General features: G+C 57.0%; 13 protein-coding genes across 13 annotated transcripts; 7 read left to right on the plus strand and 6 right to left on the minus strand.

Annotated features, from left to right (window-relative positions):
* Positions 1–893: 893 nt before the first annotated feature.
* FA10DRAFT_260977 (hypothetical protein) lies at positions 894–1,289 on the plus strand (the record flags this gene model as incomplete). The annotated part of the gene is made up of 1 exon (XM_025520056.1): positions 894–1,289. One exon carries the CDS (start codon positions 894–896, stop codon positions 1,287–1,289), a length of 396 nt encoding a protein of 131 aa, XP_025376281.1.
* Positions 1,290–2,259: 970 nt separating this feature from the next.
* On the plus strand, positions 2,260–2,917 carry FA10DRAFT_280206 (hypothetical protein). Its single transcript, XM_025523598.1, has 3 exons — positions 2,260–2,554; positions 2,616–2,707; positions 2,775–2,917. The coding sequence occupies exons 1-3, from the start codon at positions 2,418–2,420 to the stop codon at positions 2,855–2,857; spliced, it is 312 nt and encodes a 103-aa protein (XP_025376282.1). The 5' UTR covers positions 2,260–2,417; the 3' UTR covers positions 2,858–2,917.
* A 259-nt stretch (positions 2,918–3,176) lies between these two features.
* On the minus strand, positions 3,177–4,968 carry FA10DRAFT_302465 (Clavaminate synthase-like protein). The gene is made up of 3 exons (XM_025525120.1): positions 4,371–4,968; positions 3,572–4,293; positions 3,177–3,491 (listed from the first exon to the last, which is right to left on the minus strand). Exons 1-3 carry the CDS (start codon positions 4,740–4,742, stop codon positions 3,380–3,382), a joined length of 1,206 nt encoding a protein of 401 aa, XP_025376283.1. The 5' UTR covers positions 4,743–4,968; the 3' UTR covers positions 3,177–3,379.
* Positions 4,969–5,160: 192 nt separating this feature from the next.
* FA10DRAFT_267690 (hypothetical protein) lies at positions 5,161–5,779 on the plus strand. The gene is made up of 2 exons (XM_025522015.1): positions 5,161–5,482; positions 5,544–5,779. Exons 1-2 carry the CDS (start codon positions 5,227–5,229, stop codon positions 5,687–5,689), a joined length of 402 nt encoding a protein of 133 aa, XP_025376284.1. The 5' UTR covers positions 5,161–5,226; the 3' UTR covers positions 5,690–5,779.
* A 90-nt stretch (positions 5,780–5,869) lies between these two features.
* On the minus strand, positions 5,870–6,917 carry FA10DRAFT_135666 (hypothetical protein). Its single transcript, XM_025518005.1, has one exon. It carries the CDS (start codon positions 6,871–6,873, stop codon positions 6,049–6,051), a length of 825 nt encoding a protein of 274 aa, XP_025376285.1. The 5' UTR covers positions 6,874–6,917; the 3' UTR covers positions 5,870–6,048.
* FA10DRAFT_135685 (hypothetical protein) lies at positions 6,808–8,419 on the minus strand. The gene is made up of 4 exons (XM_025518006.1): positions 7,875–8,419; positions 7,568–7,807; positions 7,391–7,515; positions 6,808–7,334 (listed from the first exon to the last, which is right to left on the minus strand). The coding sequence occupies exons 1-4, from the start codon at positions 8,097–8,099 to the stop codon at positions 6,923–6,925; spliced, it is 1,002 nt and encodes a 333-aa protein (XP_025376286.1). The 5' UTR covers positions 8,100–8,419; the 3' UTR covers positions 6,808–6,922.
* Positions 8,420–8,516: 97 nt separating this feature from the next.
* On the plus strand, positions 8,517–9,390 carry FA10DRAFT_267692 (Prefoldin). Its single transcript, XM_025522016.1, has 4 exons — positions 8,517–8,625; positions 8,718–8,808; positions 8,921–9,053; positions 9,150–9,390. Exons 1-4 carry the CDS (start codon positions 8,577–8,579, stop codon positions 9,231–9,233), a joined length of 357 nt encoding a protein of 118 aa, XP_025376287.1. The 5' UTR covers positions 8,517–8,576; the 3' UTR covers positions 9,234–9,390.
* On the minus strand, positions 9,247–10,385 carry FA10DRAFT_231286 (chorismate mutase; the record flags this gene model as incomplete). Its single annotated transcript, XM_025518851.1, has 3 exons — positions 9,247–9,686; positions 9,776–9,857; positions 9,951–10,385. 3 exons carry the CDS (start codon positions 10,383–10,385, stop codon positions 9,247–9,249), a joined length of 957 nt encoding a protein of 318 aa, XP_025376288.1.
* A 370-nt stretch (positions 10,386–10,755) lies between these two features.
* Positions 10,756–14,867, plus strand: FA10DRAFT_267695 (hypothetical protein). Its single transcript, XM_025522017.1, has one exon. The coding sequence runs from the start codon at positions 10,852–10,854 to the stop codon at positions 14,818–14,820; it is 3,969 nt and encodes a 1,322-aa protein (XP_025376289.1). The 5' UTR covers positions 10,756–10,851; the 3' UTR covers positions 14,821–14,867.
* FA10DRAFT_267696 (hypothetical protein) lies at positions 14,848–16,190 on the minus strand. Its single transcript, XM_025522018.1, has 3 exons — positions 15,680–16,190; positions 15,045–15,590; positions 14,848–14,970 (listed from the first exon to the last, which is right to left on the minus strand). Exons 1-3 carry the CDS (start codon positions 16,130–16,132, stop codon positions 14,872–14,874), a joined length of 1,098 nt encoding a protein of 365 aa, XP_025376290.1. The 5' UTR covers positions 16,133–16,190; the 3' UTR covers positions 14,848–14,871.
* A 117-nt stretch (positions 16,191–16,307) lies between these two features.
* Positions 16,308–17,364, plus strand: FA10DRAFT_267697 (hypothetical protein). The gene is made up of 3 exons (XM_025522019.1): positions 16,308–16,399; positions 16,469–16,714; positions 16,775–17,364. Exons 1-3 carry the CDS (start codon positions 16,347–16,349, stop codon positions 17,286–17,288), a joined length of 813 nt encoding a protein of 270 aa, XP_025376291.1. The 5' UTR covers positions 16,308–16,346; the 3' UTR covers positions 17,289–17,364.
* Positions 17,365–17,402: 38 nt separating this feature from the next.
* On the minus strand, positions 17,403–18,593 carry FA10DRAFT_267698 (Prefoldin). The gene is made up of 5 exons (XM_025522020.1): positions 18,463–18,593; positions 18,208–18,371; positions 18,049–18,145; positions 17,595–17,975; positions 17,403–17,529 (listed from the first exon to the last, which is right to left on the minus strand). Exons 1-4 carry the CDS (start codon positions 18,499–18,501, stop codon positions 17,883–17,885), a joined length of 393 nt encoding a protein of 130 aa, XP_025376292.1. The 5' UTR covers positions 18,502–18,593; the 3' UTR covers positions 17,403–17,529; positions 17,595–17,882.
* Positions 18,594–18,683: 90 nt separating this feature from the next.
* On the plus strand, positions 18,684–19,676 carry FA10DRAFT_267700 (hypothetical protein). The gene is made up of 3 exons (XM_025522021.1): positions 18,684–19,048; positions 19,121–19,360; positions 19,436–19,676. Exons 1-3 carry the CDS (start codon positions 18,738–18,740, stop codon positions 19,647–19,649), a joined length of 765 nt encoding a protein of 254 aa, XP_025376293.1. The 5' UTR covers positions 18,684–18,737; the 3' UTR covers positions 19,650–19,676.
* The last annotated feature ends 1 nt before the right edge of the window (position 19,677 follows it).

Consider the following 19,677-nt stretch of genomic DNA (forward strand, 5'->3'; position numbering starts at 1 on the left):
AAGACCGAGTGTTGCACGTCATAGGTGATGGCCAAAGGCAACAACAAGAAGCCTTGAGGAGGGGCAAGTTTCGAGACGCTCGCTACTGAGTCCCGTTCTAGCAAGTTACATACTTGCTCTGGCGAGTGAAAAGAAGGTGCTCACGTTTATTGCTGAGGCACAAGCCCTTCGCCAGTCCTGGTCCTGATGCAAACATCAAAGATGACCAACTCAAGTACATGCGTGGCGTGTGGGCACAGGACCCACTTGCTTACGGAATACCGTGTGTGGAGACGAGTCGCACAGCGACAGCCAAGGCAAAAAGTGATGGTCTCTACAAGTGCTCTAGAACGAGAGAGCAAGAACGAGGGAGCAAGATTGAGGGCTGCATCATTTGCTTGACTGTTCGGCATGAAGGTATACTCCTAAAGAATGCTGACCCGGCAGCGTTGGATTTTGCAGCAGACCAGTGACGGTACAGTGCCATTGATTTAAGATACAATGCAGGACAGAGTGACATGGTTATAGAGTTTGGCTCATTGTTACCGATCGAAATAAGATCGTACTTCGTACTCGTTGATGCCAGGTGAATCGTCTTCTCGTCCCTCTGCTTTTGTATATCGCATGCATCTTGCTTTCGTGTGCCCGAAGTCGAGAGAGTTCCACATTCGAGCTACAGGACTACTGAGCGGAGGGGGGTAGAGGACAGCAAGAAAGATGCAACTCTCAAGCTCCTCTCGGTGACCCCGCAAAGTTATATAAGGCAGGGGTAATGACCCGTCCGATAGTTATCTCATAAAATCTTTGTTTGTCAGTACTTCCCCCATCCCTCCTCCCAACCCCTAGGTAAGTCGAGCAAGGCTCGAGCGCCATTACCATCCTCACGCTGCATCCTTACAGTGACAAGCAAAGCAATGAAGTTCACCGCAGCTGCTCTCATCGCCTTCCTCGCTGGTGCAAAAGCCGTCAGTGCAATTAATGTCTGGGCCACCTTCTGTTCCGACGCGGCAGGAACCAAGGACTGCTCAATCGACTTCCAGGTCTCGAACCCCGGCTGTTTTAGCGTCAGCCCCGGCAGCGCCAAGTATGTCAGGTTCCACCCCAGACCTGGCTTTCAAGATCCGTTCGCCTCCAAAACATACTCGCTGATCGTTTCGCCCAGGGGCGGCTGCCCGTGCCAGTCAAACAAACAGATTTTTCCACCCAACGAGGTCGGGACCAAGGGCAGGGTCATCAAACTCAACGATGGTGTCGCTTCCCAGCCCTCGTACCGCTTCGTCAGCGGCAAAGCTGGCCCTAACAACTGCTAGATGGCGCCTCACGGGCTTACAGCGCGACTTTCTTTCGGCCCAGAAACCCAGTTGATCGTTTTGTCTCTTTCCCCTCTGAAGAGCTGGCCAGCTTCTCCTCTTTCGTCCCTTTCCAGTGAGATTTATCTAGGCTACAATCTTTCCAACGAAAAGGTTCGCTCAAGCTTGGGTGTGGTCGCTCAAGCCTACAGGAGCGCGGGAGAAATCGATGATGAGCCAGACCTCAGCGTGTGACTGTAAGGCAGCTTTGGCGAAACACTGCCGAGGTTGTTCAACTAAGGGCGTCTCCGTTGAATAACAGTAGACCGTGGAAAGTAAGGGTTTCTTTTCTGGGAACGTACAATGACCTGACTAGAGAGGAGCCAGGACAATGGCAGAAGAAGATTGTACTGTACCAAAGAACCCACACGTCGTGTGAAAAGCCTGTCCACAGTCTACCAGAGATGTACTAGCGAGCATCTAGATGTGGTAGCCCGGAGAGTCGATTCGTGACTAGTCTCTGCAACTTGACTTTGCTGAAAGTCACACGAAGCGGCGTCTGCAAAGTGCTTGCTAAGGCGTATGAAAGGGGGTGGACCACGCCTCACTCTGATGCACCTCGTCGGCAAAATTGAGGCAAAACGCCTCTGCAGCTCCCACAGTAACTAAGGAAGCAAGTAGATTGTTGCGTTTTGCTGAGTCATGGCGCCTAGTCAAGCGCACCCCGGCTGGTACCGAGACGGAGCTACTTTGACCCGTCCCAATGCGGTATAATGAATCTCTAGATGCATCGGAAGGCAACGAGGGAGAGAAACAAATTGTTGTGATTGGGTCTCTGTCGAGGGCCAAGACGTGTGTTTCACGCAGCGGTATTGATCTAGCAAGGCTAAATTTTAGCCTTTGTGGAGCCCCGCGAAGATCAATCGAAGAAGCAATCAATGGCTTCTGTGAATAGGAAGGCGCTAACGACGCCGAAAGGACACCCTTCCGTTTCCACTTGTGTGAACCGTCCCACCATTCACGAGATCTGCAGCCGCAGGGAAGATGTAGGGAAGTTAGCGGCGAAAAGCCATAAAAGGGGAAGCATGCGCCCCCTCTCTTCTGATCGAAGCTTTCTTCGTCAACTCTTCCCCTTCTCTCCTTTCGAAAATGGTCTCTCTTCGCTTCACCCTTGCTACCGTCGTCTTTGCGGCCATGGTCTCGGCCATGCCCGCCGCCGTCGAGAAGCGTCTGGCAGCCGCCCCCTCCCCTACGATCCCTCCGGGATTCAATGACACGGGCTCTGGGTCAGTAACAGTATTTAGGCCAACCTTCCCGTAAAAGCTGACACGAGGCATGCCCCTGCAGATGCTTCGACGCTGGAGACTGCTTCGCCTACCAGTATCCTGACTTTGCCGCCCAGTGCATCTCGGGCAAGTGCTACGTTCCCATCAGCCGTTGTGAGTCCTGAGCCTCTCTTTACATGTGTGGAGTGGGACCAAACCTTTCTGACGCGAATCCCTGCAGCGAACCCCTACAACCTGCCTACGCTCCCTGCCGGTGGCGCGCCCTCCTCGTCGGCCCCCAAGGCTGCCGCCACGGCCATGTAGATGTCACTTGCTTGAAGTCACCCTCCGTCCTCAGTTTGAATCAAAACGCTTCGCAAGCCTATGAGTGAGGGGCCATGTCTGTTGTTCTAGTGTGAAAAATGGTTTTGTCAGAAGCTGCCTGTGAAGTTGTACTCGAAAGAGCTTATGTGCTCCTGCATAAATGGCCCTCTTGAATCCTTCACTCTTGTTCTAAGCTGTAAGCTATTGCAGCGACTGAAATGTCTTGATTAAGATGGCTTGAAACAGTCGAACAAACGAAGAGATCGGACTCTGAGGCAAAAGCGCATCTTCGTGATCGTCAAGAATGGCTTTCCCAATTCTCCTTCTCGCAGGGGTCACAGTATGTATAAAATTACAAGGTCGCAGAAACGTTGAGGTTCTGTTACTTTTGTTGTTGAGAACAAAGCCAGATGAGGCAAAGGAAGGCGGGAGGAAGTGGAGGAGGGGGGGAAGAGCCGGGGTAATTTGTGACGTCCACGATCCTCCGCGAAGCATTTAGGCGAAAACATCGAGTGCGCCAATTTAAGCAGCCTCGACGGGCTTGCCAGCGGCTGCGGCCAGCTGAGCAGCGTGCTTGCTCTTGTTCTTCTCTGTTGTGTTGTAGAGGGTCACGTCGAAACCAGCGATGTTCTCCCTGCGAGGACAGCAAGAGGGTGGTCAGCGTGTGCTACACCTTGCATGTAAGGAGGTGTCAGGCTTGGTGCTCAAACTCACTTCTCATGGCCATCTTGCGTCTTTTCCGCCTGTTGCTGGCCGAATCGCTTGACACGCTCCTCCTCCCATTGTCCGGCAGTGGGAATGGGGAGACCCTTTTCCCTGGCAGCCTTCCAGAAGTCCTTGCCCTTGTATGCCTCCCTGACCACCTCTGACTGGAGGAGCGGCTCGAGGCTGACATCCTTGTTGAAGAGGGCAAAGTAGAAAATGCCGAGGCGGGTGTAGTCAGCCTGGTCCTGGGGAGGAGCAACCACACGGTGGATGGTGGCCTTGAAGTAGCCGCCCGAAAGGAAGTGCATCGCATCTCCGAGGTTGATCACCAGTGCATTCGACCTGTGCTTGACCAATCGCCACTCGTCATCGGGCATCAGCACCTCGAGTGACGTGATCGGTTGCGACCAAAGGATCGAGACACTGTTAAAGTCGGTGTGACCCTGGAGGCGGACACCTCCGAGAGCCTGGTCATCGTCCTTGGGGGGCGTGTGGTACATAGCGTACCGGAGGAGGTCCAAGCCATTGACCTCCGGGTCCTCAGAAAGCTTCCAGAGCGTGTCAGCAGGAAGCTTGAGCACGCGAGAAAGAACGGTAAGGATCTTGCGAAGAATGTTGCGGTGGTTGAACTTTGCGAACTCTTCGATTTCAGGAAGAAGCGCTTGAAGCGATGGTGGGAACAGGCGGCGTCGAGCCTCCGGCGAAAAGGACTGGGAGCCGAGGTTAAATTGCTTAAGAGAAGAGAGAGGAAGTGCCTCAGTCTTCCAATTCACTTGTATAGGACGAAGCTTGAGCTGAGTTCACTCACCTCGATGCGGTCCTTCACGCCGTCAATCTTCCAGTGGCCCTTTTCCTTGTAGCCAACGAAGCTTCCTGACTCGAGGATCTTGGCCTTGTACGTGGACTTGTCCTCGTCGCTGACATTGTTGAAAGCGTACTGGCCGATGGCAAATTGCCTCAGCAGGTCCTCGTAGCTCAGACCGTGGTTCTCGGCATAGATGAATCCGGACGTATTGAAGGCCTCGCCAACTTCGTCAACTGTCGCCTGGTCGACCTCCGTGAAGTTCTCGCCGGTGACCTTGGACAGGTCGAGCGTAGGCAGGGGCGCCCAGTCAATGTTCTGTTCCTTGGTCTCCTGAGGAGGGACCCAAGCGGGGATGTCGAGGTTTGAGGAAGGCATGATGGGCTCAGGGGAGGTCGTTGTTGATCGTAGAGAGAAACCCCTGGCGGGCTTGACTTTCTTCAACCTCTTATACCTACTGCATGCCCACGTTCGTTCCTGTTCGGCTCGTCGCTGCAGACAACCTATCTGATTTCTCCACCCCTAACCTCTCAACCCTGCGCCGTGCCCTTCCCTCCCCCACCGTAAACAAGTCTTCGATTTGCAGCCATCGCGCAACAGCACGTCAGCGATTGCGTGCTTCGCAAATCTTTTTTTTTTTTCTGAAAGGCTTTATGCAAGACGCCGCGTGGCTTCTGTTCTGTCACGGAGCTTGTCATGACATTGATCTGTTTTCCGAATTCCGTGCGTGCAATTTTAAGCTGCTCAGAATGGGGGACGGGTGCACGCAGGGCTGGAAGCGATGATGACGGGGATAACGGGGACAGCAAGTGGGGTACGAGGGGCAGCGAGGTTCCTGAGAAGCCGGGAAGTGCTCGTTCGTATGGCTTCAACCGGACCGCCTGCAGGGCCAACGCCGGGACGAGGGACCGAGCAAGCACCGAGAGCAGGAGAAGACGTCGACATCCGGACGCGGAGCGTGCTGTTGCAAAAAGGCAGACCGAGACCACAAGCTCATAGCGGTGCTGGCCGACATGCCGAGAAGCAGATGCCCGAAAACATCAAGGACCGGACCGTGTGGCAGAGCTGGCTGAATCTCAAGCCCAGGGTGCGGATCGCCTTTGGGGTTGGCTTCGCGGGTGAGTTGCATTCTCATTCAGAGGAATTGAGTTCAGGACACGGCGGCTGAAGCGCCCAAAGCATTGTCGATTGCGGGCCTGATGCTGGCCGACAAGCTGGAATCAAAAATGCCTGCGCCGGACTCGGACAAGGAGAAGAAGCCGAGGGGTCGTCTGCTGGGCATTAGTGTCGTAGATCGACCGGAGGAGAAGACCAAGAAGGTGTAATTAATCGCGGTACAGATGTCTTGTCATGTCATAAGTCACTTGCTCCAGAGGACGAGCTTTAAGAGCCAAATAGTATGATTTGATGCTCAATATAGTCAACAGAGGAATAGAGAGGGTAGGTGCTGGGGCGGTAGGCTTATTCTCGCCTGTACTGTGCCGCTCTCGGGTGCACGGCCTGGCTTTAGTGACGCGGGCGTCCTCAACGATGCAGTATCGCTATCACCTCTCTTGGAAGGCAGCTCGTCGTCGGCAAGATGGCTTCGCTTTAAAGGCACCTGGCTATCTCGAAGACGATTTTCGTTGCCGATGCCTCTCCTGCTTGACTTTGTATTCTTCTATTACTCCTTTTCCGTCGCTTTCTACTCATCCTGCGATGTAGCAAGCATAGCCTCGAGGCGTTGAGCACTGAGCTCAACGACTTTTGCCTGCTTAAGCAGCTCTTCATGCCCTCTCCTTAGGACATGAATGGTCTTCGTTATTTCTTGGCTACTCGCCCTCTTGAAACTGCGGTGCACTCCACGCACCCGCACGACGATGTCCTCGTCGTTATCGTGATCACCGCTTACTCGTTCTTCGCGAGTTGCTTCATGCTCAGCATTCAGCCTGGTTGCTTCGTGTGGGGTTTGCGAAGAAGTGACGCTGAATGCAGCAGAGGATGTACTATCGGTACTGCATCTCTCCTTGTCGACATTTGCTCGTCTGCGCAGGTTGTCCGGGCAGAAACGATTAACTGCTCGGACAGTGCGACCACTCCTTGTTGTCTTCTTTTTTGTCTCCCTTCGCTTCTTCCCCTGTTCTTCAGTTGTCGTCAACTTTGTCTTTGCTTTGAATGCTCTGCTCTCCTTCATGAATGTGAAAACTACTTCGTCATCGCTGTCGTTGCAGCTCTCGTGGCCCTCGGGTACATCATTGGCCGCTTGCTCGGATGGAAACTCGGGCTTGACGACGTCGATCGCAACGATGGGATCCATCTGCACACCTTTGAAGAGGTTAAGGGAGATTGAGAGTGGTAGGGAAAAGATCAAGTGGAAGCTCGTCGAAGCTAGTGCAATACATGCGGTGGTAGCGCTCAGCGGCGACTTATCTAAGAGAAGGGTCGCCCGTCTTGCGGGTCCGCCGTCAGGTGCGCACGCGGGCGGGCCAGGATCTTGCAGGAGACCTCCGCTGCCCATCCATCCATCCATCAGAAGAAACCTCGACGATATATAGCCCGTTGAGCTTTTGCGCAATTTGTCAGATGGTGTAGACTTGAAGGACTGCCACGGCTAGATGCGCTGACTCACCGAAGGGGCTGTAGATACTCCAGTCCCTCTCAGTTGGGAGCCGAGCAGGGCCAGCAAGATTCAAATATCTTCCCCCATCTTCACCGGAGAATGTTGAGGGTATCTCGGCGCGGCACCATACACACGACAAGGGCAAATTTGCCTGTCGTCGGCACAACGACCACTGCTCGGAGCACGCTCGATGGAGGGGTTTGCCGCAAGACGTTTCGCAGAAGACGAGATCCTCCCTTTGAGACGGTTTGAAGTCCTCGTAACAGACGGGACAGGTGTCTCCCTCGTCCGGCATCTTGGCTTCCTTTGCCGACGCCGCTACCGCAGAGCTCTTCCCGATTGAGGTGAGATATGCTTGGGAAAGGGCGGGGCTGCTAAGATATCAGCGGCCATTCCCCCCTGACAAAAGAGGACTAAGGAGACCCACTCGGACACAGTGGGATCTGCTTTGGCCGTGGTAAAGACCCCACGAAGCTCCCTTCTCGTTAGTGCAGCCTGATAGTAGACGTGACTTGACGATTCTACGCCCAAGACCTTAAGAAAGACGAAAAGCTGTGGCAATGTTAGCATATTGGGAGCACTTTCAGCATTCGTGGCATCTCACAATATGTTTGCAGACCACGGAAGAGTCGGGGCAGTCACACGACGGTTTTCTTCCTATGGTGACAGTGTACACGTTGCCGGTTGAGCCGGCCACCTTGAAGGTCTCCTCGGGGTCCAAAGCATCGCTCGCCATCCTCTTCTTGCCCTTGCTATCTCCGTCCTGTTCCTCTTCAATCATTCCACTTCGATGTACCAGGAACATGCGCTGCATTTGCACGCGATGGATGCGGTCACGTACTGCCTTTGAGGGAGCTGTCGACCCCAATGTCAGCGCGCGTCTGCTCTTCGTCTCTCGTCTGTCCACTCACCAGGTCGAAAGGACGCGCGTCTCTCGTCATCCTCGTCGATACCTCTCCCTTTTGCCTTGCCCTTTTGCCTCTTTGTGATATTTTCATCCTCCTCTTTGGCCATGAGCAACTCGTATTTGCCATGCTTGCTGCCCTCGGATGGTGGGGTTGTCCACTGGGCGCTGCTGCCTCGCGCAGATGAAGGTCCGGATTGAAAACCGACAATGACGCATCCATCATCATCATCTTCTTCTAATTTGACTGCAGCTGTACTTTCCTCTCTCTTGGCCGTGATGCGCGCCTTGCTCTTGACTGTGACGGACGGCTTTCTTGCTGTACTGCCTTTCTCGAGTGTTCCTTTGTCATCTCCGCTGTCGCGCTCTCCCTTGACAACGCCGTTGCTGCCACCCTCTCTCTTCGTCTGCTTGTTCGCTCCATCAGCTCTAGCAGCAGACGCCTCGGTTTCTGCCCTCTTCCGTCCGCTCCGCCTCAACGTCCGCGCAGCCTCGTCAGTCATCGCCCTCTATTCTTCCATCCTCTTAGCTGGGGAACTCTTTGATGAGTCGTCTGACAGGCTCTCCAAAATTAGAGTGGAGGTGCATCGCTGCCACACGTGAAATTCAAGGAAATCGGAGTCGCAGCGATGTCGACCTTCTTCCTGAACGAGCAACAGTCACGGCCGTGAACGGTCCCCTCCCCCTTTCTCTCCTTTCTTTTAGAGCCATGTCCGCGACAACAGCCACGCGGGGCCAGCCGCGCATGTCAGAGCAGCGTGAGTCCTCAGACACCCGCCCCCGTAATACCACTGTCCATGGCCGGGGTGGGGCCACCCAGCGCTGAGTATTAACACCCATGCACAAACAGAGGCGGGGCAGAAGCTGCAGCAGCTCAAGGGCGAGATGCAGAGCATTGCAACAAAGATTGGCGAGCTCGAGAGTGATGCAGAGGAGCACCGGTACGTACATTCTCTCATCAGGGACACCACTTTTCTTTGAGACGGCAGCGAGAGAACGAAGAGCTGAATGATATTCGTGGGGCCAACCCTTTTATTCTTCTTCTCTGGACAGGGCTGTCATTGATACGTTGCGGGAGGTGCAGAAGGCCGAGCCAGACCGAGTCTGCTTTCGCATGATTGGCGGAGTGCTTGTTCAGAGGAGCGTCAAGGATGTCTTGCCGGCGCTAGAGCAGAATGTAGATGGGGTGAGTGGAGCTCTACATGCGTCTGCCTCGACTCGATTCACGAGCACCGCTTCACAGGGAGGCAAGAATGCTGACGTGAAAAGAGGACCTCAACAGCTCAGATCGGTCATGGAAGGCCTGGCCAAGCAGTACAAGCAGAAGGACGACGAGGCGCAGAAGGTGCAAAGAGAATTGTCATGAATAGCAACGCGATCTACTGTTTTGATTTTTGGAGCTCCTCGATCTCTTGTGAAGAGAGGCCGTCGAGCCTGTCACCAGTGAGGAAGGGAGGTAGAGACGGTCGCTGGTCAGTCTGCAAATGTCGGGCAAGAAGAGAGGAGCACAAGGGACCTTGTACCCACCGCTTCAAGAGGTAGTCGACTTCGACGACCTTTGTCAACGGAATGACAAACTCCTTGTAGAGCCCCACGACGACCTGGGTGTCAATCTTGGGCGTGCCGCCGTCGGCTGAAGGAGTCAAGTTGTTGAGGTCCTGGCCGTAGACCTTTGCCTTGGATGCCAATCGGACCAGGAGAGCTGCCTCGACTTCGGGCTTCGTGATGAGACCCTCGAGTGCGGCCCTGTCGCGCTGTTGGATGGGCCCGACGAAGGCGGCTGGGTCCGAACGGAACTTGCTCTCCGAGACAAACATGCCTGCATAGAGAAGCACATTCTCTCAGTCCGGAGTCGCTTCTCACCAAGCAGAAGCGCCTGTAAGAGGAGGGTCTCTACAAGTCACGTACCAAAGTGGACTCGTCTTGACAGGGCAGAGAGAGTGTCGCAATCACGCGTGGCTGCGCTGCCATACTGTCCATCGTCGGAACCCTTTTGTTGTACAAAGTAAAAAACGTGAGCAAACAAGCACGGTCAAAGAAGGATTGGCTCGAGAAAGCTGAGCGTAAGAGGACGGCTTCTCACCTCGCCATGGGCCCTCGTTAGCGCTGGCACAAGCTCGTCCCGGTAGTGGCTGTAGATGGTCGGGTTGACATTGACGACGGCTCGCTCGTAGAGAATCTCGGGATACTCGATTGGGGGCAGGATCGGCGCCGGAAGGAGGGCCTCGTCGGTAAAGGGGTACTCGTCGGGCGCCTGCCATCGGCGGCACTTTGCATGCGCACTCTCCGTCTCTTTGAGGAACCACTCTACCCATGACTTGTCCCACTGCTCGCGCGTCTTGAGCTCGGCGAATGCGCCCGGGGCGTACATTTTCGCATTGTGCGCATACTGGGCCCGTTCGATGAGCTGGAAAAGAATCGTGTCTTCGAGCCGCTGGAGCACGGAGCGAATGTGGACTAGTGAGAGGATGTCCGTGGCCGTGGACCGGTCTAGCCGGAGCGAGTTCGTCGGCGCCATGTCCAATGCGACGCGAGGTGAAAGAGATGGATGAAAAGAGGGGATGAAAGAGAAGAGATAGACAGAGAAGAAAAAGAGAGACAGCAATCCAGCGAGGCAGTGAGACAGCGATCGGGCGGCTTTTGGTGGGCAGATCGGTTCCTGGTGCGGTGATCCACGGACGGGCAAAGGTTCCGAGCAGCCCTGTGCGAGCGTATCAAAGCTACCCCTGCTACTCTTCCTCCGGGAACGGGCTGAGTTGGTCGGAGACGGATTGAGGCGCGCCGCGATGCCAAAGACAACTGACTGGTTTTAGACTAAGCTTGGCCCTTTATTTTTTTGTTTTTCTTTCTGTTCGTCTCAGTCTAAATTCGCCTCATTCACGACGCGACGACAGGCCCGACAACTCGAGAAGGTGTTGCGCCCCAAGAGCGAAGGCAGGCGACCGCGGCAAGATGCTGCAGATCAATACCAAGACGGCGGCGCGATGAGCAGCCGTCAGCACAATCACGCCCTTCGCCCGCCCCCCGCTGGCTCGTCACCCATGTACGCCGTCGCGGCCAGAGGAGGAAGAGAACGAGGAGGCCTCTCGTCGGCGGCCTCGGCAACGCCGTCGCTGGCCTCATCGACGGCCACGTCGAGCCGCTTCAGCCTTTCGACAGCCTTTGTCGGCCTTTCTGAGCGCGATGTCGACTTCTTTGACGAGGTCATCGACCTGCTTCCCCAGGGCGCGTCCGACTTTGCCAGCCTCAAGCGGGCCTACAATACGATCCAAGCCAGTCAACGAGACGGCGAGCGCGGCGACGATGACGATGGCGACGACAAGCTTGCAGAGGAGCGGGACGCGTACCTCTGGGACACGCTTCTCCGGCTTATCCAAGTCCGGGGAAAGGACTGGAACCAGCGCTGGGACGCCGTCAGGATGGCCATTGGCCTCGAGCCCCGCGTCGCCAGCGATGGCGAGGCCACGAGCGCGTCTTTGGGCGACGACGAGAGCAGCCCCGCCAAGGACACCTCCGAAGATGACTCGCCAGTCGAGGAAACGCCGCGGCGCTACCAGCCCACGCTCAATAGCCGAGATGCAGACGCGAGCCCATCGGTGAATGCGCTCCTCCATCGGAGGAGAGACGAACAAGCACCGCAGTCTCAGTCGCAGAGATCGGGTGAGATCGAGGCGCTGAGGGCGAGGATGGAGCAACTTAGTGCACAGGCTGGCTCGCTGGTCGCTGCTGCCACTGCTGCCGCTGCCACCGCCGCTTCCACTTCTTCTGCAAAAGCCACCAGCGCTACAAAGGCTGCCACTTCAGACATGGGCCTCGCACGACGCCAGCTTCGATTTGCAGACGAGGGGCGCCAAGCACGGGTCGAGAGCGCGAGCGACGACGAGGCGCCTCCTTCGCACGTCTCGTCCAGGGCTGAGAGGCTACCACGCAGCCAGAGCGAGCTGGCATTTCCTGCGCGGCATCACCCAGCGGGACGGCCAGACCATCAAGGACTGAAGCGAAAGGAACCGCAAGGCAGCGGACGCAGCGACAACAAAAGCAGTAACAGTAACAACATTGTCGATGGACTCAACAGGCTGCAGCTCGATCCGCTCCAGGAGCGACAGGAGAGACGACTGCGGCGGGACACGGCCACCCAGCGGCGCTTCGAAGATGTCGTCGCTCGCTCACGCTCAGAGCGTGAGGCGCAGCGGCAGGCCGACGAGGCAAGGAAGGAAGCAGAGGAGGAAGAGACCCGGCGGTCGCTCTATCGCAAAGCCGACTCGGTGCTTGCATCGACACTCACTCGCAAGTGTCTGACGTGGTGGACGACTCTGTATAGACAGCACCAGCGCATGGAAGAGCAGACGAGGCGGGCCAGAGACGAGGTGGTCAAGGCCAAGGCACTGGTGCAATGGAGGACCAGCTGGCAGAAGAGGGAGACGAGGCTGGTGACGGCTGGGAAACTCGACCTCGTCCGATGCCAGCTTCGTGCGTGGCGGCGCTGGATCAGGATGGCCGAGGCACAGCGCCAGCAAAGGCGAGAGGCGAGGCGAAGCGAGCTCAGAGGCGCCTTCGAGCAGACACGGTCCAACTTCGAGGCGCAGGTGCTGCGGGGAGCGCTGGACACCTGGAGGGACGCCTTCCTCGACCGGGTCGCACGGCGTTTCAGGCAGACTCACTTGCTCTCGGGTGCACTGGCGCTCTGGAGGATCCAGCTGGAGAGAAGCACGCTCCTCGACGAACACGAGCAGCAGCTCCGGCGCGATCTCGACAGTGATCTGCTCCGCCGAACATGGCAGCAGTGGACTGTTACAACGACACTATCCCAGGCCGAAAGCCGGATCACGACGGAGAGGGAGCACCGACTGGTTCAGGAGAGCTGGCAGCTGTGGAGGCGAAAGGCCTCTCTCTCGATGCTCGCCAATACTTTTGCGAACCACCGACTGCAGCGAGCCTATCTGCTCCAGTGGTCCGCCGCACGAGCGTCGAAGGCCTCAGTCCGGAGAAAGGAGGCACTGGCGGACCGATGGCGTGCAAGACGAAGCAAGCGGTCGGCGTTTGGGTCGTGGGTCGCGCGACTTCGCACACTGCAGGAGATGGACGAAGGGGCGGCAAAGCTGGTCCAATGGCGAGAGAGCAAGACGAAGCAAACGTGCATCAAAGTGTGGGTGCTCCGCGAACGTGAGGAGCTCCTGCGCCGTGTGACGAGCTCCAGAGTCGTCACGGCCCGCTTCCAGCAGTGGTTGGGCCACTTCAGGTCCCTGCGCGACGACCTCGAGGCCAGGCAGGCAGTCCTAGAAGAGAAGCGGAGAGCGCGGACAATGGAGGCCACATTTGCATCGTGGAGGCACGTCACTCTTCAAGTCGTAGCATCTCAAAGCCTCGCTGCCCAGCGGGACTGCCGAAAGGTGCGGGCTGCCGCATTCAATGCCTGGCGGGATCGGTTGGACAAGATCAGGGCCAACGAGAGAAAGGCAGAGGTCGTCGAGGTGCATCTCACCAAGCGAAAGGCGTTTGGCGCGTGGACCGAGGCTGTTCGACGGGCGAGGCTCGAGGGCGTGCTCCAAGCAAAGGACGTCTCGCTGCTCGGTGCAGCCTGGGCCGCCTGGAGAGACCTCACCGCAGAGCGACAGCGCGAGAGACTCGCCGTCGCGGTCTTCCAGGCGAGGGCCGATGAGAGGCTGTCGCGCTCCTGCCTGACTCGCTGGACCGCACAGGTCATCGACCGAAGGGCCGCCCTGCTCGAGGCTGGCGATATGCGCGACGGCCTCCTCGTGCGGCGGGGCTGGGATCACTGGGTGCGACGTTGCCAGCGCCACGAGGATCGGTCGAAGCTGTGTAAGAGCTTCGTCGATGTCAAGCGCGAAGAGTCTGCCCGGCGCATCTTCCACCACTGGCTGGCCTCGATGCGCATGGAGCGAGTCCGCAGGGAGAAGGTAGACGCGTTCCAAAAGAGGCAGGCTCTGGCGAAGATGAGGGCTGCTTGGGATGCGTGGTATGATCGGCTGGTCGAGACGAGCCTGAGGCCGATCGAGAACGCGGTGCTCGACGCCAGGCAGCAGGCGGCCATGGCGAGGTGCCTGGCCGTGTGGGAGAGACGGACAGACTGCCTGCCTGCGATACGGTTCCACCAGGCCCTCATCCTCTCGCACGCCCTCTTTAAGTGGAGAGACACGCTGCCACTCGCACAGGGCAAACGGGTGGCTGAGCAAACGGACCGGCGAGCCATGTTTGCAAAGGCTTTTTACCACTGGATGGACAAGGCAAAGACGAAGCGCAAGCTTAGGGCAGCCGCTCGCTTTGGTGGGCCCTCTGCGGCGGCGAGGCTGCGCGCGACGACGCACCAAGCGCGGAGAAGCAGTCCCTTTTCGTCGAGCCCAGACCCAAGGAAGCAAGTAGCGAGACAGACGCTCAGACCAAGACGCAGCTCCAGCGTGAGGGGCCAGGCCCGAACGGAGAGGAGCGACGAGCGCGAGGAAACAGCCGACCGCATCAGGGAGCTGGGGTGGACGTCCTCGCTCATCGAATCTGCCGATCTTCAGGCACGTCCCACCACGCCAACAGCTCGGCGCAGAGGCGTGCTTGAAGAGAGGGAAGCAGAGCCGGAGCAGCCCCTCCCAGAGGCAAATACGGCCCTGCATCGATGGAGATCGGCTGCAAGTCGTGTCTTTTCACCACCCCCCGAGATCGAGTCCATCTCGGAGCCATCAGAAGTGCCGACTGCGCCGTCGTCGGTCCCCACCGAGGTTGAAGGGGACTATCGACTCCCTTTCACCTCGAGGAGGAGGAGAACGGCGGCTGCGGCTCAGGAGGAGGAGATCCGGAGCGAAGGCACCGTGATGAAGATCAATCGCTCTCCGAGGAAGAGGAAGGGCATTCAAGGCCAGAGAAGGCGAAGTGAAGAGGAGGACGAGACGGTCAAACTGGCGATCGAGGATCTTGTCACGAGGAGGAGGAGCCGGATACTATGACAGCGCCTGTATCATAACTCAAACCTTGTCTATTAATAGCATGTATTGCGCTCAAGTCGGTGTCTTTGCTGTCGCCTTGTCGTAGATTGCCAAGACGGTATTTTGCACGAGTGTGTAGCTCGCAGACGAGAGCCAATAGACGACGAGACCCTGTGATCAGCGCCATTGCTCCTCTGTCAGCGGCGCACCCTGTCATTGCTGTAGTTCATGGCACGGGTACTCACCGCAGGCGCCTGGCTCGAGATGGCCACAAAGACAATGCTCATGACCCGCAGGGTGTTGCCCATGAACGACTCCCTCATGACGCCCAGATCCACCTCGACAATCTCCTTTCCATCAGCCGTCTTCTTGCCCGTCTTCTTGTGCCCCTCGCCCTCCCTTGGCCCGCGCAGGCCCCTGCGAAGCCACTGGCCCAGCTCGACGTTGGCCATCGTCGAGATGCCCAGGCCAATGGGGCCCAGCATCGTCCGGTCGACATCCTGCAGCGTGGGCCCGTGCATCTTGGTGAGCTGCGCCAGCGCCTCGCCCTCGATGCCGCGCGCGGCCAGGAGCTTGGCGCTGGCGTCGAAGCGCTCCTGGAGCTCGGCCGGCGGGCGCCACCAGGGAATCGCCTCGGACGAGAGGCCGGCGGGGTCGTGCAGGATGAGAGCCGTGCGCAGCAGGAGCGAGACGGAGATGAACAGCGGCACGTTGACGGCGAGCGGCACGATAAAGGTGGGTAGTGGCGTGCACTTGTACCGCTGCGTCAGTGTCCGAAGCTCTTTTCGAAGCTGTATAGGGAAGCACAAGGTGCGCCCTTTTGGCGTTAGTCATCCTGTCATGTTGCAAATAGGAGGGAAGGAGAGAGCCGAGTACGAACCTCTACTTGAAGCTCCTTCTGAAAGAGCTCATAGGGATGGCCCATCCTCCGGGACCGTGCTCGGATCTTGGGGGGAAGCTCCGCCTTGATGCGCTCCCACCTCGGCCCGACCTGCTCGACCATGCGGCGAGTCCGTCTGCGCTGCCAGATCGTCACGGGCAGCGTAAAGGCTGTTCGGAGCAGCCAGGTGCCCAGAAAGATGCTCAGGGCATACTTGTGGCTGCCGTCGGGGAGGTGCAAGAAGTCGGGCAAGGACGACAGGTAGGGGACCAGGGGCTCGAGGAGGTACGGCTGGGCGGCCGCCGACGCCTCGGTCGCAACGGGCAATGAGGTAGACAAGGTCCGCCGCGCATCTGTCGCACTTGAAGCGACGCCAACGACGGGTCTGCTACTATGCGAGAAGAGGGGCCTTGCCCTCAAGGTGGCCTGGTGCGCGCCCCGTATCCGTAGCATCTCTCTTCGTCTCGCAGGCTCGCTCGCTCGCCCGTCACGTCGAGTCGATTCGGGGTTGTGAGCTAAGATCTTCCATTCTACTACTGCTCGCACAGTCCCAGTCTAAATTTTTTGCCTGTCTAAACTTTACATTTTTGATTTTTTTTTTGGCCGTCTACTTCGTTCTTCGGTGTGCGTCCTCCACCACAGACCATCCCGACTGCCATTGGACACCATGCCGCACAAACGGGCAAAGTTCTCGGTGAGGATGGCCGACCGTGCCTCCAAGTGAGTGACTGGCGTTCTGTCTCTCTCTCTATGAGAGGGCCGGAGTACTGACGTGAGGCGATATGGCAGGGGCAAGGACCTGGCGCCGACGACGTCCAATCGGCTCGAGATTGCGACGATGCCAAAGGGCGCCATGCGCATTCTGCAGGCCGAGCAGGTCCAGAAGGCCTATCACGAGAGACGGAAGCAGCAGGAGGAAGAGAAATTGCGGGCAAAGGGAAACGTAAAGGGCAAGGGCAAGGAGGCTGACGGAGCGGGGGTGGAGAAGGAAGAGCTTAGGATGAGGCCGGGCGAGAGGGCGAGGGACTTCAACAGGTGAGGAGGCGGCTTCTTTTCTGCAAGATCTAAGCCCCAAGGCTGACGCAGGTGGAACAGACGAGTCGAGGATGCATACGCGGGCGAAATCAGCCAGACGATCAAGGCTACGTCTTCCAGCACGAGCAAGAAGCGCGATAATAAAAAGAAGCGCAGTCAGCCTGATGCTGAGGACGACGATGACGACGATGCGGACGAGAGGTTCCGCAAGCGCAGAGCTGCTAATGACGGAAAAGATCGGGGGCCTTCTAAAGCAGACCTCAAGAAGGAGCGAGAGGCGCTCGAGTTTGAGAAGGCAAGCCAGAGGAGGAGCGTCAACGACGTCGTCCAGGCCCCGCCCACGCTTACCAAGGCGCCCCGTGGAGAGGGCGCGGCAGCAAAGAAGCGCAAGGCTGAGCTGCGCGCGCTCTTGTCTGGAGGCGAAGTACAGCAAGAGAAACAAAAAGCGAGGCTCCCGGAGCCAATTCACAAGGCTGCAGGTGGGGGACTCAAGCGGCAAAAGGACCTCGTCGACGAGAGAGATCGCGCCATCAAGGCCTATCGTTCTCAAAAGCAGAGGCAGCAACAGCAGTAACAGTAGTAATCGTATCAACATAATGAGTCATGTAATTGCAATGAAAGGGTGGGAAATGTCCCGCAGCACTTCGGCTCTCGATGACACGATGGAAGCGATCGGACGCCTCGAGATTCCTATATGGCTGCCAAGATATCACATCGTTCTCCTCCGCCTTCCCCTCGTAAGACCGAGGGGAGTTTTGGCACCCTAAATAAACTCGCCGATCATAAGATGGCGCGAGTGGGTGTGGCATTGGCGGCTAAAGAGAGCTTGTCAGTCAACAAGAGCATAAAAGGCAGACCAAGCGGGCATGGTGCTACTCACAGTGGATCCTAAAGAAGAAGAAGAACAGGCCAAGGTGCGCAGATTTTATTTGTTGCGAATTGGTGCATTGGTCACGTGTAGGCTTATGTAAGTCTGCCTCACTCCTTTGATGATAGAGGACCTACGACGATGGCCTCGTAGCCTTCGCGAAGTCTTCTAGCGATGACATCTGCGAGACAACGACGGGGTAGAAAGCCCCGCTTATGCCCAAGAGGGCAGTAGATTGAACTGGGAGACTGGTGATGGTAGTGTACAGAATTTCGAAGCAAGGACGGAGGTAGCAGCACATCAAGAAGCCTGCACTTGCTGCTGCTGCTTCTCGAGCCCTTGGAAGATGTCGCGCATGTGCGCCTGAGCGTCACCTGCTTGCTTCTCGAGAAACTGAGACGCAAGATTAGGAGGATTCAGATTATCGATGCACACCACGACAAGAAAAAAGCACGAATAGACTGACCTTTTGCTTCTTTGCCAGATTGGCAATCTCCTCCACGACGTCCTTCATCCGTTTCTCAATCTCTGCTCTGATCTTGCTCTTATCCTCCCGAATGAACCTGTGAGATAGATCTCTGACTCAGCCTTGTCCCTCCTCCACAGAGCAGGAGTTCGTACTCACATCTTTCCAACGCCCTGATACATGGGTACATCACCCTCGTCATCGAGCTGCTTGATCGTAAACTCGCACCGCTTGCGCGCGGTCTCGCACCCTTGCATCTGCGCTCGGACCATATTCAGCTGTCGCGACGAGTTGATCACCTGCGCTTGGATTTGTTGAAGGACCTGTTTAAGACGTTACGACACGATCAGCTCCAGCGTGCCTTCATGACAGGAAAGGTTACCGCAAGCACGCCTGGCGAAAGAGCTCACTCACCTTGTGAAGCGCCTCATCGGGAATGCCAGGTGGCGCCATGGTTGAGATGTATGAGTACCTCGGCAAGCAGCCTTGTTCTGTGTGCTTGCACTTCTTCTCGATTGACGAGGTTGTCTGGTGACGAAGGTGAGAGGAGTGGGAAGAGAGCTCTAATTCGATCCTTCGGCCGAGTATTCACGTTCAAGTCTTCGCGCCTCCACACACACCAACACTTAACGCCGGCAGTGAGCAACATCAAGACCTTCACTTCCCTTCACACCACCATATCACTAAAGATGACGACCGTTTCTGCATCCTCGCCCTCGCTCGTTCTCTACACATCGAAGCGCTGCCCCTATGCTCAGCGATCTGAGATTGCCTTGTACGAAACCAATTTGGCCTTCCGGAGCGAGCACATCGATCTGGACAACAAGCCATCATGGTACGCTAGCAAGATCAACCCAGCCTCCAAAGTGCCTGTCCTCGTCATCAACGCCGACGCAGGTCCCACGACGGAGATCAAGCTCCCTGAGAGTCTCGTCATATCCGAATACATTGCTGAAGAATACGCGGACCAGCTTGGCGAGAGCGCGCTTCTGCCTGCCGAGTGAGTGTGTCTTGCTCTTCTCAAACGCAGATGTCCGAGAGGGCTGACGGGGCCATCTTTGGTGGAACGAAGGGCAATTGACAGGGCAAGAGTTCGGTACTTGATTGAACGGTTTAGCCAAGTTATTGCCTGGGGCAACATTCGGAGTGCGATGGAGAAGCAGGACGCTGAGGAGAATGTCAGGCTGCAGGAGGCCCTGCTGCAGTTCCAGGCCATGCTCCCACCAACGACGAGCGGGGTTGCTGGCACTGGAGTGGGACCCTTCTTCTTGGGCAACCGCTACTCGTTGGCAGAGGTCGCCATTGCACCTTTGTGAGTGAGCGTTCCCGTCTACCTTGCTAAATTGGTTAGCTGACTCCTGCGACTTGATTCGACTCAATGCGACAGCTTCGGCCGGCTGATGCTGGCGTCGTCGAAGGGCTTATTGCCCAACAGCAAAGTCCATCTCGAAAGGGCTGTAACAACAGAGGACAAGTTTGCGCGGCTTAATGCCTGGTGGAATGCCGTCAGGCGTCGGCCATCATTTGAAAAATCGTTTGACGAGGGCGCCCTGGTCGAGTACTATTCCCGCCGTGTCGCCGAAGGCCAGAAGAGCAAATAAAGGTTGTAACTCGTCGATTCCCTCGCTT

This window comes from Acaromyces ingoldii, assembly GCF_003144295.1.
Source record: "Acaromyces ingoldii strain MCA 4198 unplaced genomic scaffold FA10scaffold_4, whole genome shotgun sequence".
Lineage (NCBI taxonomy): Eukaryota > Fungi > Basidiomycota > Exobasidiomycetes > Exobasidiales > Cryptobasidiaceae > Acaromyces > Acaromyces ingoldii.

Excerpts from the sequence above, each read along its gene's own strand:
- FA10DRAFT_280206 (XM_025523598.1), top strand. The coding sequence starts at position 2,418 with ATGGTCTCTCTTCGCTTCACCCTTGCTACCGTCGTCTTTGCGGCCATG. Across the intron at positions 2,555-2,615 it reads TTCAATGACACGGGCTCTGG|ATGCTTCGACGCTGGAGACT; the intron begins GTCAGTAACAGT and ends ATGCCCCTGCAG. Across the intron at positions 2,708-2,774 it reads CTACGTTCCCATCAGCCGTT|CGAACCCCTACAACCTGCCT; the intron begins GTGAGTCCTGAG and ends GAATCCCTGCAG.
- FA10DRAFT_302465 (XM_025525120.1), bottom strand. The coding sequence starts at position 4,742 with ATGCCTTCCTCAAACCTCGACATCCCCGCTTGGGTCCCTCCTCAGGAG. Across the intron at positions 4,294-4,370 it reads GCGTGAAGGACCGCATCGAG|CAATTTAACCTCGGCTCCCA; the intron begins GTGAGTGAACTC and ends TCTTCTCTTAAG. Across the intron at positions 3,492-3,571 it reads ACGCAAGATGGCCATGAGAA|GGAGAACATCGCTGGTTTCG; the intron begins GTGAGTTTGAGC and ends CTGTCCTCGCAG.
- FA10DRAFT_267690 (XM_025522015.1), top strand. The coding sequence starts at position 5,227 with ATGGCTTCAACCGGACCGCCTGCAGGGCCAACGCCGGGACGAGGGACC. Across the intron at positions 5,483-5,543 it reads CTTTGGGGTTGGCTTCGCGG|CATTGTCGATTGCGGGCCTG; the intron begins GTGAGTTGCATT and ends AAGCGCCCAAAG.
- FA10DRAFT_135666 (XM_025518005.1), bottom strand. The coding sequence starts at position 6,873 with ATGGATGGATGGATGGGCAGCGGAGGTCTCCTGCAAGATCCTGGCCCG.
- FA10DRAFT_135685 (XM_025518006.1), bottom strand. The coding sequence starts at position 8,099 with ATGATGATGATGGATGCGTCATTGTCGGTTTTCAATCCGGACCTTCAT. Across the intron at positions 7,516-7,567 it reads CCGTGGTCTGCAAACATATT|CTTTTCGTCTTTCTTAAGGT; the intron begins GTGAGATGCCAC and ends ACATTGCCACAG. Across the intron at positions 7,335-7,390 it reads GCAGATCCCACTGTGTCCGA|CCCCGCCCTTTCCCAAGCAT; the intron begins GTGGGTCTCCTT and ends ATATCTTAGCAG.
- FA10DRAFT_267692 (XM_025522016.1), top strand. The coding sequence starts at position 8,577 with ATGTCCGCGACAACAGCCACGCGGGGCCAGCCGCGCATGTCAGAGCAG. Across the intron at positions 8,626-8,717 it reads GCCGCGCATGTCAGAGCAGC|AGGCGGGGCAGAAGCTGCAG; the intron begins GTGAGTCCTCAG and ends ATGCACAAACAG. Across the intron at positions 8,809-8,920 it reads AGTGATGCAGAGGAGCACCG|GGCTGTCATTGATACGTTGC; the intron begins GTACGTACATTC and ends TTCTCTGGACAG.
- FA10DRAFT_267695 (XM_025522017.1), top strand. The coding sequence starts at position 10,852 with ATGAGCAGCCGTCAGCACAATCACGCCCTTCGCCCGCCCCCCGCTGGC.
- FA10DRAFT_267696 (XM_025522018.1), bottom strand. The coding sequence starts at position 16,132 with ATGCTACGGATACGGGGCGCGCACCAGGCCACCTTGAGGGCAAGGCCC. Across the intron at positions 15,591-15,679 it reads AGAAGGAGCTTCAAGTAGAG|CTTCGAAAAGAGCTTCGGAC; the intron begins GTTCGTACTCGG and ends TTCCCTATACAG. Across the intron at positions 14,971-15,044 it reads TCTCGAGCCAGGCGCCTGCG|GGTCTCGTCGTCTATTGGCT; the intron begins GTGAGTACCCGT and ends CGCTGATCACAG.
- FA10DRAFT_267697 (XM_025522019.1), top strand. The coding sequence starts at position 16,347 with ATGCCGCACAAACGGGCAAAGTTCTCGGTGAGGATGGCCGACCGTGCC. Across the intron at positions 16,400-16,468 it reads ATGGCCGACCGTGCCTCCAA|GGGCAAGGACCTGGCGCCGA; the intron begins GTGAGTGACTGG and ends GCGATATGGCAG. Across the intron at positions 16,715-16,774 it reads AGGGCGAGGGACTTCAACAG|ACGAGTCGAGGATGCATACG; the intron begins GTGAGGAGGCGG and ends CAGGTGGAACAG.
- FA10DRAFT_267698 (XM_025522020.1), bottom strand. The coding sequence starts at position 18,501 with ATGGCGCCACCTGGCATTCCCGATGAGGCGCTTCACAAG. Across the intron at positions 18,146-18,207 it reads TATCAGGGCGTTGGAAAGAT|GTTCATTCGGGAGGATAAGA; the intron begins GTGAGTACGAAC and ends TCTATCTCACAG. Across the intron at positions 17,976-18,048 it reads ATCTGGCAAAGAAGCAAAAG|TTTCTCGAGAAGCAAGCAGG; the intron begins GTCAGTCTATTC and ends CTTGCGTCTCAG.
- FA10DRAFT_267700 (XM_025522021.1), top strand. The coding sequence starts at position 18,738 with ATGACGACCGTTTCTGCATCCTCGCCCTCGCTCGTTCTCTACACATCG. Across the intron at positions 19,049-19,120 it reads AGCGCGCTTCTGCCTGCCGA|GGCAATTGACAGGGCAAGAG; the intron begins GTGAGTGTGTCT and ends GGTGGAACGAAG. Across the intron at positions 19,361-19,435 it reads GAGGTCGCCATTGCACCTTT|CTTCGGCCGGCTGATGCTGG; the intron begins GTGAGTGAGCGT and ends TCAATGCGACAG.